This window comes from Oryza sativa, chromosome 5 (genome assembly GCF_034140825.1).
Source record: "Oryza sativa Japonica Group chromosome 5, ASM3414082v1".
NCBI classification, from domain to species: domain Eukaryota; kingdom Viridiplantae; phylum Streptophyta; class Magnoliopsida; order Poales; family Poaceae; genus Oryza; species Oryza sativa.
In genome coordinates this window covers 13,155,546-13,167,825 of record NC_089039.1, presented here as the reverse complement: position 1 = coordinate 13,167,825, position 12,280 = coordinate 13,155,546, and the positions used below count along the sequence as shown (strand labels likewise).

Below are 12,280 nucleotides of genomic sequence, written 5' to 3'. Positions count from 1 at the left end.
ACTCATGGCGACGCGTGCAGATTGGGTCCATCTTCGAGTACGTGAACCAGCGGCCGGTGGTCGGCGTGGTGAGCTCCGACAGCGCCCTGTACGTGTTGCTCCTAGGGTTCTTCGTCTTCACCAGTGTCGGAGGATGAACTCCTCGAGTGGGGACCGTGAGGCCCCTCCTTTGTTAGTTCGGCCGGGGGCAGCGGGTGAAAGTTGAGGAGTTGGAAGTATTGGGAGAAATCAAGGGGGTTGGGCCCTCGATGAAGATGAGACACCAGGGGTTTATCCAGGTTCGGGCCACTAAGAAGCGTAATAGCCTTCTCCTATGTATGATGATTTTTCTGAGCTTATAAAGTCTCTGAATCTCTGGTGTGCAAACTAGGGCTAAGCTTTTCACTTTTCGATCCCCGCCCCTCACTAGGCACAGTCCTCCTTTTATACTCCAAGGGGTTCCCACATGCACTGTGAGTGCCACCTAGTGAAGAGGAAAAATATTCTCTACACTAAATACGTGTCTCGTGCCTTAACCCGGTAGTCATCTGCACGTCGGCTATTGTGCGGGGCCCATCCAATCATGCCGGCTGACGGGTGACGTAGGCCGACACGGGGAGCGCCCCAGTCATTCACCATTTAATGGAGGAGGACTTGGGGGCGTTCATGCACCGGGAACACGATCTCGGGCACGTCCAGAGCGATCAAGCCGATTCCGGACGGTTGAGAGGAACAGAGCCTCTCATCATCGTGATGGAACAGGGCATACCTGCCGCACGCCGCCTGACACTCGGCCAGAGCGCGCATGGCTTGCCATCGTCCCATCTGTCATTCGAACGGTCACGCACCGGTCACAAGCTAGTAAGAAGAGCAGCACGGCGCATTTAGGTGGGCACTGGGGAGCGTCTACCTAACCTCACTTGCATGGCGGCCATGTGGTGACCGCCGGGAGAGTTCGGGGCAGTCCGACCCCTCGGGATTGGAAGGGGCAGCCACCACCCATCCACGGGCCCGACCCCCTCGGGGGAAAGCTTGGTTCTCCCCTTTAAGCTTGGTACCCTGGGCCCATATCATCGACAACCGGGATACCCAACGTTGGCCGCCACCGTGCTCCTTAGGTGCACCTTTGATGGTCGCCAATGCGCTGCTTCCCGTCAGCGACGATGATCCCCATGGCACCGACAGAGGGGAGGGGGATAGAGAGGATAGAGATGGGGGAGCTAACACGTGGGTCCAAGGAAATTATTAGTTTAATGAGTGCAGTATCCGCTGGCAAATTATTACGTTTATAGAATATATTTCCTCAAAAATCACTTCATGTGGTGTTCTATAAACACGAATTCACGATTTTCCGTTGGAAAATTTGTCATAATTTATGATCCATACCGTGGATCAGCTAAGGCCCATCAAACAAGCTCCTACATCCAGAGCCCGTCCACGCCAGCTCACCTCGCCACTCCTCTCGGTGCCTATCCATCCTATAAATATGGCCGCCGCCGCCATCGCCGCCGCTTCACTGCTCCCCTCCTCCGCCTTCGCTCTCCGCCGTCTCTCCTCGGCGGCGAACGTCTCCCGCTTTGCCCAGCTCAAGGTAACCCCGGTTGAAACTCAACGAAATTCGTCACCGGGATCCTTTCCCCCCCCCCCCCCCCCTCACCGGATTCTTGAGTTTCTCGCGCTTGTTTCGCTCACCATGTCTTGGTTGGGGTTCTCTGATCTCTCTCCCTCTTCTGTAGAGATTCGACCGGGCTCGCCGGTTCGCGCCGGCCGCCGCCATGTCGACGTCGTCGGGGCCGAAGGAGGCGCCGGCAAACAACCCGGGCCTCCAGGCGCCGTCGGAGAAGGACCCCGCGACCAAGGGCTACTTCATGCAGCAGACGGTAATCCCTCTTCGCTAGGCTATTTCACTCCGCTGGTTGATCGCTCTTCGAGTTTTCGTTTTGGTAGAATTGGGTGTCTGATCTGTGGATTGGAAGAGAGTACGCCTAATTCCCCCAACATTTGGGGGAAATTCGGATGATGCGTCGGTGCTTGATGTGGCTTGGTACCAACATTGCAGTGTTAGTATTCATCAGGTGACTGAACTTCAGAACTTTCAGTCAAATTTAATCATGGTTGATCCATCGATAGTTCATCCTTGGCGAGGGCGACTTCACCAACGACCGGGGATGGTGGTGAATGGTGATGGCGTTGCTCGCTTTGATGTTGGGTTTCAGAGTGGTAGGAGGGTCTCCTGGGTTAAGAGGGATGGCTGGGGCAGTAGCGGTTCGCTCTGGGCTGCAGTCGGGCAGGGTGGTGAGGACGTGGCGGTGCTGCCCCGGCTGTGGGAGACGAGGGCTGCGGGCCAGTGTCAGGTCTGGGTTGGCTCGTCGGAATGGTTAGGAAGCGGGGGCTGGGGTGGCAGATTCGACATGAACAATGGTATCACAGATGGGGGAGGAGAGGCGGAACGGGGAGAACGCGGCGTTGTTGAGGAAGAGGGGCTGTGGTGGAGGGAGGGGACAGCTGACAGGCGTTTCCGGTGCCAGGCACCTTCCGCTGAGACGGAGGCAGGTACCACGCTTGGTGGCTGGTGGGGAAGGAGTGGCGGTGTTGGCGGGGTGGACATCAAGAGTTAAGGAGAGAACCGGGCTAGGTTCATGGAGCTAACCTGGCCCATCCAAAAGTGACTGGCACTTTAGGAAAAAAAATCACTGGGACAGTTTCTCTTCCTTATCTTTGCAGCATTTTTGGTTTTACAACTGCAAATTTAGCCTGATCGAACATATTGATGCCTATGTGCTCAGTTCAAGGCTAATAGCCAATATCCTGGAGTTGTGTGGATGTAGCATATCATAGAAAATTTATCTAATATTGAGCACTTTTTGTGGGGCAAAGGGTAACCCACAATCCACTATAATACTTTGCAGTACTCTTTCTGGTAAAAAGTCTTAGGTTAATTGTTTTATTTGAAATTGATATGGGCAACTCATTTTGCTTGGATTGGTTTAAGGGTGTTTGGTAAGTTTCTTTTCTTCTGTTAAGCCATGAATCTACCTTGGTTTCACATTTGGTTGATTGGTGGGCCACCATGTTATTAGCAGTTTTGATTGATTGGTTTTTTTTTATTGAATGATTAGGAAATTCTGTTCTTTTTCCTTGCAGATGTTCCGTGTAAAGGATCCAAAAGTGAGTCTCGACTTCTACTCGCGTGTGATGGGCATGTCGTAAGTTTTGTCCCTTATCTTCATCATATAATGTACAGTTCTGTATAGCGTAAAACATTACCACCTCATGTGTTCTCTCATGTTAATTAAAGCATCGATGTTCAGGGAACAAAAGAAGGTAGAACTGTGTGCTCAGAGTCTGATTTGCAATATCACGATAATCCGTGAGACCATGATATTAGGGGCATCGCATTTAGAAACCACTTAATACTTCGACCAAGTTAAAATAATCATACTAAAATTTAATTTTTTTTCACACAATTTGTTTGGAAGTCACCAGTTTTCGTTGATAACTGATTGTTATAGTCGTATCGAGGAAATTGCAGAGTCTGAACAATATTGGGAACCCTGACTCCAGACATATTCTGAAGTTTTCTTTGTTGTACCTGTGGAACACAAGAAAAGTAATTGATGAGTCAAGGGAAACAATAAATGTATTACTAAGCAGATTCACTTTTTTCCTGAAAGAGAATAAGCTCAATTGGGTTATATTAAACTCAAATATTTGATTTGCCATATTACTAGGTTCCCTTAGATAGGTCTTTGGTATACGCTTGACAATCTATTTCGAACAAAATGATAAAGTTATGAATTCTGGAGTACACCATTTCCTAGCTTTTTCATTCCACTGGTCTGAAAAGATGACGAACAAACTTCAGATTAGCTATAAAAAATGTTAGATATGTTAATAGTAGGAAACGCAGTGGTTGGAGTATCACGATATGAAATTATAAGTTAAAGTGGTCAACTGAAAATTTCTTCTGGAATGATTTTACCTTCACGGGCAATGTTAGGGTTGCTTAGTAGATATTACGTATTACATCTGTTAACCTTTTGTAAGGCGTATTTGATTTTAAAAAAACTGTCAAGTTTAAATTTTGATAATTCATTTCTATGTGAAAGTTCTTTGAAATATGAATTGATTGGCCTAATTTTTGCACACTGGGTGTAGTTATAACCTGACTAATAGTTACACTGGGTCAGAATCTATGGATTTTGAAATTAAAGAGTAAAAATGAAGGGCCAGGTTTCCTTACCCGTGTTGCACAATGGACCGGATGCTAGCACATATTTTCACTTTATACCAGGTATAATTATTAGGGTTGATTGACAACATGGGTAAGAAACATGGTCCATTCTCATTTCCGAGTTTCTGTGAGATTTCATGAAAAGTACTTTGATGTTGATGCCAACCAAAAAATAGTTAAAAAAATCAAGTACGGTTCTTGTTATTTTTTATGAAATGTGTTTATTTATTTATTTTCTTTTTGTCTGAAACAAAAAAAAACTGTTAGGTTGCTGAAAAGATTGGATTTTCCTGAGATGAAATTCAGCTTGTATTTTCTTGGTTATGAGGTATGTGTTTCTGTCAATTGGTAAAAAATATAGATGACTTGAACATGAGAGGTTACATAAAAACCATACAATGCTTTAAAACATGTACATTGAATCTGTTTACAGGATGTGGAATCGGCCCCTACTGATCCTGTAAAGAGGACTGTTTGGACTTTTGGGCAAAGGGCTACACTTGAGCTCACACAGTATGTGTTTTTATTTTGTAATCTTGTCCTTCTCTCTGTACTAATACATTTTATTTCCCATGTTAGCACGTCACTCATATATCTCCCTAATACTGTAGCAACTGGGGCACAGAAAATGATCCTGAATTCAAAGGTTACCATAATGGGAACTCAGACCCTCGTGGTTTTGGTATGTGCAATGAGAATTCATATGCAATTGATATGATCGCTTCTTTTTCTATCATTATATGACTTGATATCTTCTTGTTGCCATAATAACCTCTTAGCTGATGCAACACTTGTATTTTCTTCATTCTGTTCATTCAGGTCATATAGGAGTAACTGTTCACGATGTCTATAAGGCGTGTGAGCGGTTCGAACGTCTTGGGGTAGAGTTTGTTAAAAAGCCAGATGATGGTAAATTATTTTTACTTAGCCTTTTTATTTTTTATTCATCATCAGTGTTGTGTGGTGTTCAAATGCATATTCTACACAAATCAGGATCCTTTCAAAGAGAATCTTCTCAAACTTGAGTGGAAGTGCTTTTCCTATTACTTAATGACAAACAAGAAAAGTGCATGATTAAAAGGAACTTTGTTAAAATTGGTAAGGTAATGGTATCATATACATAGGAAGGATGCAGGCTGTGGTAATTTTTGAGCTCTAGCTTTATCCTGGTATTATTCAGGCCCTATATTTTCTGGAAGAGAAACCGGTGATTATGTACCTCCTACCATGCATCTGTACCTTGTGGAATTGGACGGAGCAGTTCTTTTCTTGTTTCCCACTATTGTGTTTGCATCTTATGAATTTCCATCTGTATTTTGCTCTCGTAATGTTGAAAATGAAGATATTTAGAGCAACAACGTAAATGTATTAACACGGCTTTTGGCTGCAGGTAAAATGAAGGGCATTGCATTTATCAAAGACCCTGATGGCTACTGGATTGAAATATTTGACCTGAACAGAATTGGGGCGGTGACTGCGGAAGCATCATGATGTGTTTGAAATGCTATGAACTCTAGTTATGCAGCTGGGGTAAATCATTTCCTTGTTGACAGGTGCGACGTGCGAGACGATAAAACTCCAGCTACCCATGGGCATATATACAATATACTTGGTCGTTTAGAGCAACAAGTTATAGATTGTGATACCCTGTTTGCTGGTCAGTGTTTGAAGCTTGAACTTAACATTGCACTGTAACCGTTTCTGCGTTAAAGATTTTGGCCTCATACCGCTGCTGGCCTCTCTCTCCCCCTCCCTCCCTCTCTCTGGGGTACTTGTATTACCTATACTTGGTTGCTTGGATTGGTCCCCCTTTTTTTTTTTGACAAATTGATCCTTTTCAAAAGCTTACTTCGAAATTAGACCATGCAAAAAAACTTTAACCAAAATGGTGGCATGCTCTATTGTATCAAATGCTTTTTCAAAGTCTAGTTTGAGAATCAAGATCTCCCATTTCATTTTTGACTGTTGGCACTGATGGATATACTCAAATGAACATGCAAGATAGTCATGAATTGTTCTCCCTTTGACAAAACCGCAAAACCATATCGTTTTTCACGTATTATTTTCTTAATTACCCCTTATAATCCGTTAGCCATCAGCTTAGTCAGAATCTTCAAACTAATACTCATAAGAGATATTGGTGTGAAGTCATTAACACCTTCAGGGTTAACTTTTTTAGGGACAAGGGTGATGAAGGAAGAATTAATACACTGTAGATCAACATTCTTATCATGAAAATGGGAAACTAGCCTGTAAAAATCTTGAGCTATTATTGGCCAACATTCCTTGATAAAACATCCATTGAACCCATCTTGCTCAGGTGCTTTATCAATTGGGAGTCTCCTGACAAGATCATCAATTCCCGTGAATAAAAAAATATCCCCAAACTATCCAGATTTTAAAATTCAGCCAAATCAAAGGTCATTTTAGGATGAGATGTAATGCCCATTAGAAAGGAGTAAAGAGAGAGAGAGAGAGAGGCCTTGCCTTGGTGCGGTGAAACCATTGCCATCATTTATGTGAGCAATTGTATCATATAAACCTTAGGGACCACCTGTACAGTTGTCGACAAATTTTCTACTAAAAATTTGACGGATGTAATTATAGTACAATCGTAGTGCAATTACATTGTAACTTATATGTAATTACACTGTAACTTGCATGTAACTACAGTGTAACTTGTATATAAGTTTCATGTAATTTTGAATCTTTAGATCTATTACAAGATTTGTTTTGGTGAGGAAGAAAAATAAAATCACAGCACATACATATGTAAGGATTTGTTTCCACAACCTCTATTTTACCGAAATAACATATTACGGAGAGATTTTTGAAAGTTACATACAAGTTACACTATAGTTACAGTGTAATTACACTACGATTGTACTGTAATTACATCTGTCAAATTTTTAGGAGAAAATTTGTCGACAAATATATACCAAAATCGTAAACCTTATAGTTTTTGCCTACAAGTTTTGTCCATGGTACTGTGTTACTCTTTTACTCTTCAACCAAGCCAGCGTGGTCTACGTCGTCCAATCTGCCACGCGTCATCGATCCGTCCCCTCTTCCGCTTCTACCCTACCGTGAGGTCGCGATTGGTTTCTCCTCCGGTTTTCCCCATCGATCCCCTTCTGCGCTGCCTATTCCTCTTCCCCGCCGCCTGCTAGGGTTACTGCTTCATCGCGGCCAACGCCACCGCCGTCCACCGTCATCCTTGACCGCCGCCGCTGGCCGGGTGAGCTTCTTCCACGCCCGCCGGCGTCCATCTCGCGTCGCTCCTCCGGCCATTTCTTCACCTCCTCGACTCCCCGAAGCTCCCGCCCGCGTGAGCCACCAAATGCGGCTGGCGGAGGAGGCGGGGCTGGCCAGCCCGCTCGACGAGCTCCTCCCGCCGGTGGACTTCTGCTGCGCGTACGGCTCAACCCTCCTCCACGCGCGCTCCGGCGCGGCCTCCATGATCGACTACATCCTCGGCATCCCCGACCCGCTCCAGTGGCACTCCGAGGTAGGGTGATTGATCACCCCCCCCCCCCCCCCCACTTTTCTACTCTTCCAGATTAATCCATCCAATTGGCCCCCTTCTTTGATTTGATGCGATCTTGGACGGTTTCTTGGTTGATTGATTGGTGCAGAACTTGGAGAGGAATCCCGCGCACTACTCCGGATGGATGGCTCGCCTCGGCCCCGGCGCTGTACGCACTACTCTGGATGGATGGCTCGCCTCGGCCCCGACGCTGTATGCGTTCATTCCTCACCTTTAAATTGGTTGCTCCTCTAATTGTTTTGTGTGATTGAGATTACTCGGCTTGCGGATAGCATCGGCGTTGGGGTGTACTTCAATCCATTTGTTGAGTGGAGGGACAAGGTAGCATTTGCAACGAAGCCTCCTGAATTTTGTAGCCTGATGCTTTGACTGCATTGTGGCCTACTTGTCTTCCTGTACGTGCATTGAGTTCTAAGTGACAATTGTAGCTATGTGGATGCAGAGGATAAAGTACGCCGGAGGATTAATGATGTCTTAACTAACATGTATTTTTCATAGCTCTATGTCTGTTGTTTTTTAGTTATGATCCATACAACTATCAATGGAATAATCATCCGCTTATTATTGCAGGGCAGTGAATCGATGATGCCATTACAGATAAGAAGAGCACTAAGTCATATCACTGGAATATATTTTCCTTTTCTTGCTTTTGATCAAAGAGTTCTGCCGTAGTTGTTCGTCTTTCCCAAGGCAAGTACTATATATATATATATAAAAGTTAAAAATATAGGCTATACTCCTCTGATTTGTATGTACAAAGAACCACAGCATCTAAATATTGCACTCAATGTTTATGCTAGTATTGCCTAGGATTTAAACCAATGATGGTTTCATGTGTTGCTCTAATTTTACTCATGCTTTCTATACCCTTCGCTATCAGCAAACATACCTTGTCTACTAATTTTAAAAGGCCAAACAATTCCTGCTGATATACATATCTTTCTAGTTTACATTTACAAAACATTATAGGTTCATATAGCTTCGTTCTAATGGGTTTCAGACCATCTAGGATTGGTGTTCTATCATGTGATTCTTCCTTAAAATTTGATGGAATGACTCCATTCCTCATTTCTCTACCTAATGTGTGCTTTTGAGAAATGAGTTGATGATAGACAAATGCATTCCATCCCTCTTACCTGATATGTGCTTTTGAGAGATGAACTGATGATGGACAAATCATAGTGTCTAGAACACATTTAGCCCCTTTGATTTGTAGCAAAAACATAGGAATTTTGGAGGATTTCAAGGAAATTCATTCATTTATTTGATCTGTGGTTGTACAATATGGCTCTATCCATATGATTAAGCACAACCCTTTTTTTCGCCAGTTTCTATTTCTTTTCTTTTCTTTTTCATTGTTACAAAGGAGTAAAGGGCTTTGCTGATATTTACATTCTTATTCTTAGGTCGGAGCTGGTTTGCCTGTGATAGCTTCCGTAACCCACATTATTGCCTCTGGAGATCCAGTTTGTTTGCTCTGGTTTTCTCATATTGTTGGTAGTCTGAGTGGTACAAAGCTATTATCTTATTTATTTGTAAAAAGTGTCAGTTTTCCAAATAACAGAGCAATATACACTTCCATTTGTATGAATCTGCAGGTACACTTGGTTATGTGATGAGTGAGCTGGAGGATGGAAAGAGATTTAGTGAAGTTGTGAAAACTGCTAGGTCTCTTGGTTATACAGAACCAGGCCAAAAAAAAAATTTCATTCATTTGTGGCATTATAAGATTAATGTGTACTCAGTATTCATTCGTTATCTGTCATTGCAGCTTTCCTGAATTTAGTGATGCTTGTGATAAGTTCACTTACTCAGCTATTTAATTTTGGTAGATCCACGTGATGATCTCAGTAGGATGGACGTAGCTAGAAATGTTAGATGCCTTAAAAGTTTCCATCTGATGAATTACATGCTACTCTACATAATTCACTTTATCTGTGTATTTGTTGACCATTGTCGCTGTTTTGTTCAACTCCTATGTCCATGAACTAATATATCATGAACTGCATGCTGCTGTGTATCTCTTCTTTTTTGTGTTTAATTGTTCGTACTGGGATTTGATCCAAAATACTCCACCTGTTCAGGGAGGCCTGTGTTATGCACTGATCCTATTTGGAATTTAAGTAAATAACTTGCAATAGCTATTGGAATATGGTTCAAATAAAGTATTTTCAGGTTTAGATGTTTTATTTCATTCTTTCATTCTTTGTCTATTAGGTGTGAGGACTAACAAATTCATATTTGAATGCAGGCATTGATCTTAGCTAGGCTTCTGGAGCAACGGATGGGCATGGAGAATATTAATGTATGCATATATTTACCATTGTCAATATTTGTGTGCTTTGATGTTAATATAAAAATTGGCTCAGTGTGCATGACTGCATGCATGGTTTGATATTTTTATTATCGCTGAAATTTGTGGTAGCAAGTTATTTTACTGTTATTCTGGCTGTTCCGCAAGTGTGTGCTTTAGAAATACTTTTGTTTTTCCCGCCTTCTGTGTTTGTCCGTGGAAGTGCATATATATACATTCTATGAGGTTGCTAAGGTTTTAGTTCTGATACTATGAACAACTCCGAAACTGTCCATGTTTATTCTTCATTGTTTTTAAAAAACTCTGACTTTCATCGACTACTAAAGCTAGAATGTACATATCAAATGAAATTTATTGTTACAGTCCATGCAAGTCGCAGTTACTTATACACAATATGACCATTTATTAAATATATATAAACACTGTTGATAGTATTTTTCTCTTCGTCGAATCTTGACCACCAAGTTGCAGGTGTCATTGTAGGACATGCTTCTGGTATGAAGAGTGAGTATATGGGTATCAACACATCGTCATTCGCCTTAAACATTGTACGACATATGTTTTACAGTAGGAAGTGATACATTGCCTCCTTGCAAGCCACCTCTGCCTCTAGAGTGTCTACAGAGACATATCTTAGGAATTCTGTTCCGAATGTCCGCCTGAATGCTCCTCATCGATTTATCGAAACTGTAGTATGTCCTAATTATCAAATTTATAATATTATGAAATAATTTTGTGTTCTACATACAAATTATGCACAACAATATTGCTATGGTGCCAGATAGTTAGCAGCTGCCCAACAAAGCATGATATTTATTCATCATGTACCTTTAGTTATCATATATATATATACACTATACTTCAGACAATATACACTGTTCAAAAACACTATTTATTCGGCTGATTACTATTCAGTTTACTGTTCAATACTGTTCACTTCGAGAGATATTTTAACTTTAGGATCTTTGCAGGGTGGCGAATCCTACTTAGACAGCCTCAGAAGCTTGTTTCAGATGATGTGAAGTCCTACTCGGTACTCACCGTATGCCTCACCTATCTGTCTTTTTAGAAGCAACTTAAAAAGATATTCCAAGTCACACTTATTCTAGCTAAGAGTTTATCGTCTCCCCAGGCAGTTTCACCCGAAGGGAACACTTCTCTACGGATGCCGATTCTCCAGACGCCTATGCAAGATGCAGGCTAAAAACGAGAACAAACCGTAGAGGTTTCTCCTATAGGGTCCTTAGCATAAACACTTGTCTAGAACAAACGTGCAGGAATAGTTAAGGAAAATTACTTCATATTAAACAGATAAGCTTACATACGGTTTTCCCTTTCGGGAAACCCGAAGGTAGGTACAAGCAAGCTGTTCTTACCTTACACAGCGTTATAACACAACTCCTTGCTTCAATATACTATGCAAGGTAGGCTAAAGTCACTACTACTAAGAACGGTGGAATGGAGGGTGAGAGCGCGCTTGGAAGCTTTGCTCTGAATGGTGTCTTATATATATATGTATGTTGTGTGTGTGTGTGTGTCATGAAACCTTTGTTGGTCTGAAAAACATTGCCCATAGTTTCTTTCTGCTTTATCAATATAAAGTTTGAGCAATCAAGTTGATTTAAATTATACAAATTATTAGGTACGGAATATTGGTTTCTACTTATTTCAATTTAGTTAAAACTCCTTAATGTCAGCAGCAACGCGCGGGGCCTCCATCTAGTTGCATCTAAACCTCTCAGTAGCCAGTGCATAAAAGAACCCTGTGTTTTCCTCTCCCAATTTGATCCATCTATTTGTACATTTTTTTCAATATATTCTTCTAAACAGAAAGAGCTTGGACAAATGTTTTTTCACAATCTCTCTAAAATTTTCATTATATAACTGTCAAGGTTCTAAGCTCCTCAATCAGATCCATGAAATCTAACACCTTATTGTAGAACGAGATCAACTGCAACAGTTTGGAAAGACCCTTACTCCACTTTAATAAACATTTTCTTAAAAACTTCAATTTGTGAGAGATACATTTAGCTGGGTCATGAAACCCGGGATTGATAAGCCAAATTCGAGCTACTTGATAAAGAAACCTTCCATTTGAACCCAATGATTTTCAAATCGAAACACATTGGATTTCGGTATAGATGATTCAATCTTTATCAAAAAAAGGTACATGATCTAAGATAGCTCTAGTCATGGTAATGACAAC

General features: G+C 42.1%; 2 protein-coding genes across 25 annotated transcripts; both read left to right on the top strand.

Annotated features, from left to right (window-relative positions):
* The first annotated feature begins 1,431 nt into the window (after positions 1-1,431).
* On the top strand, positions 1,432-5,937 carry LOC4338324 (lactoylglutathione lyase). The gene is made up of 8 exons (XM_015781848.3): positions 1,432-1,570; positions 1,716-1,859; positions 3,124-3,185; positions 4,481-4,541; positions 4,647-4,726; positions 4,825-4,895; positions 5,033-5,122; positions 5,604-5,937. Exons 1-8 carry the CDS (start codon positions 1,466-1,468, stop codon positions 5,702-5,704), a joined length of 714 nt encoding a protein of 237 aa, XP_015637334.1. The 5' UTR covers positions 1,432-1,465; the 3' UTR covers positions 5,705-5,937.
* Positions 5,938-7,349: 1,412 nt separating this feature from the next.
* LOC4338323 (phosphatidate cytidylyltransferase, mitochondrial) lies at positions 7,350-11,700 on the top strand. 24 transcript variants are annotated; one of them, XM_066310458.1, is made up of 10 exons: positions 7,350-7,721; positions 7,849-7,952; positions 8,033-8,081; positions 8,203-8,245; positions 8,331-8,450; positions 9,167-9,269; positions 9,359-9,428; positions 10,012-10,065; positions 11,046-11,107; positions 11,207-11,700. In XM_066310458.1, exons 1-4 carry the CDS (start codon positions 7,554-7,556, stop codon positions 8,236-8,238), a joined length of 357 nt encoding a protein of 118 aa, XP_066166555.1. In that variant the 5' UTR covers positions 7,350-7,553; the 3' UTR covers positions 8,239-8,245; positions 8,331-8,450; positions 9,167-9,269; positions 9,359-9,428; positions 10,012-10,065; positions 11,046-11,107; positions 11,207-11,700. The 24 variants fall into 24 exon arrangements, with proteins under 24 accessions (XP_066166555.1, XP_066166558.1, XP_066166559.1 ...); XM_066310461.1 differs by having other exon boundaries at positions 8,189-8,245; XM_066310462.1 differs by adding an exon at positions 10,546-10,622 and having other exon boundaries at positions 8,189-8,245; positions 9,359-10,065.
* The last annotated feature ends 580 nt before the right edge of the window (positions 11,701-12,280 follow it).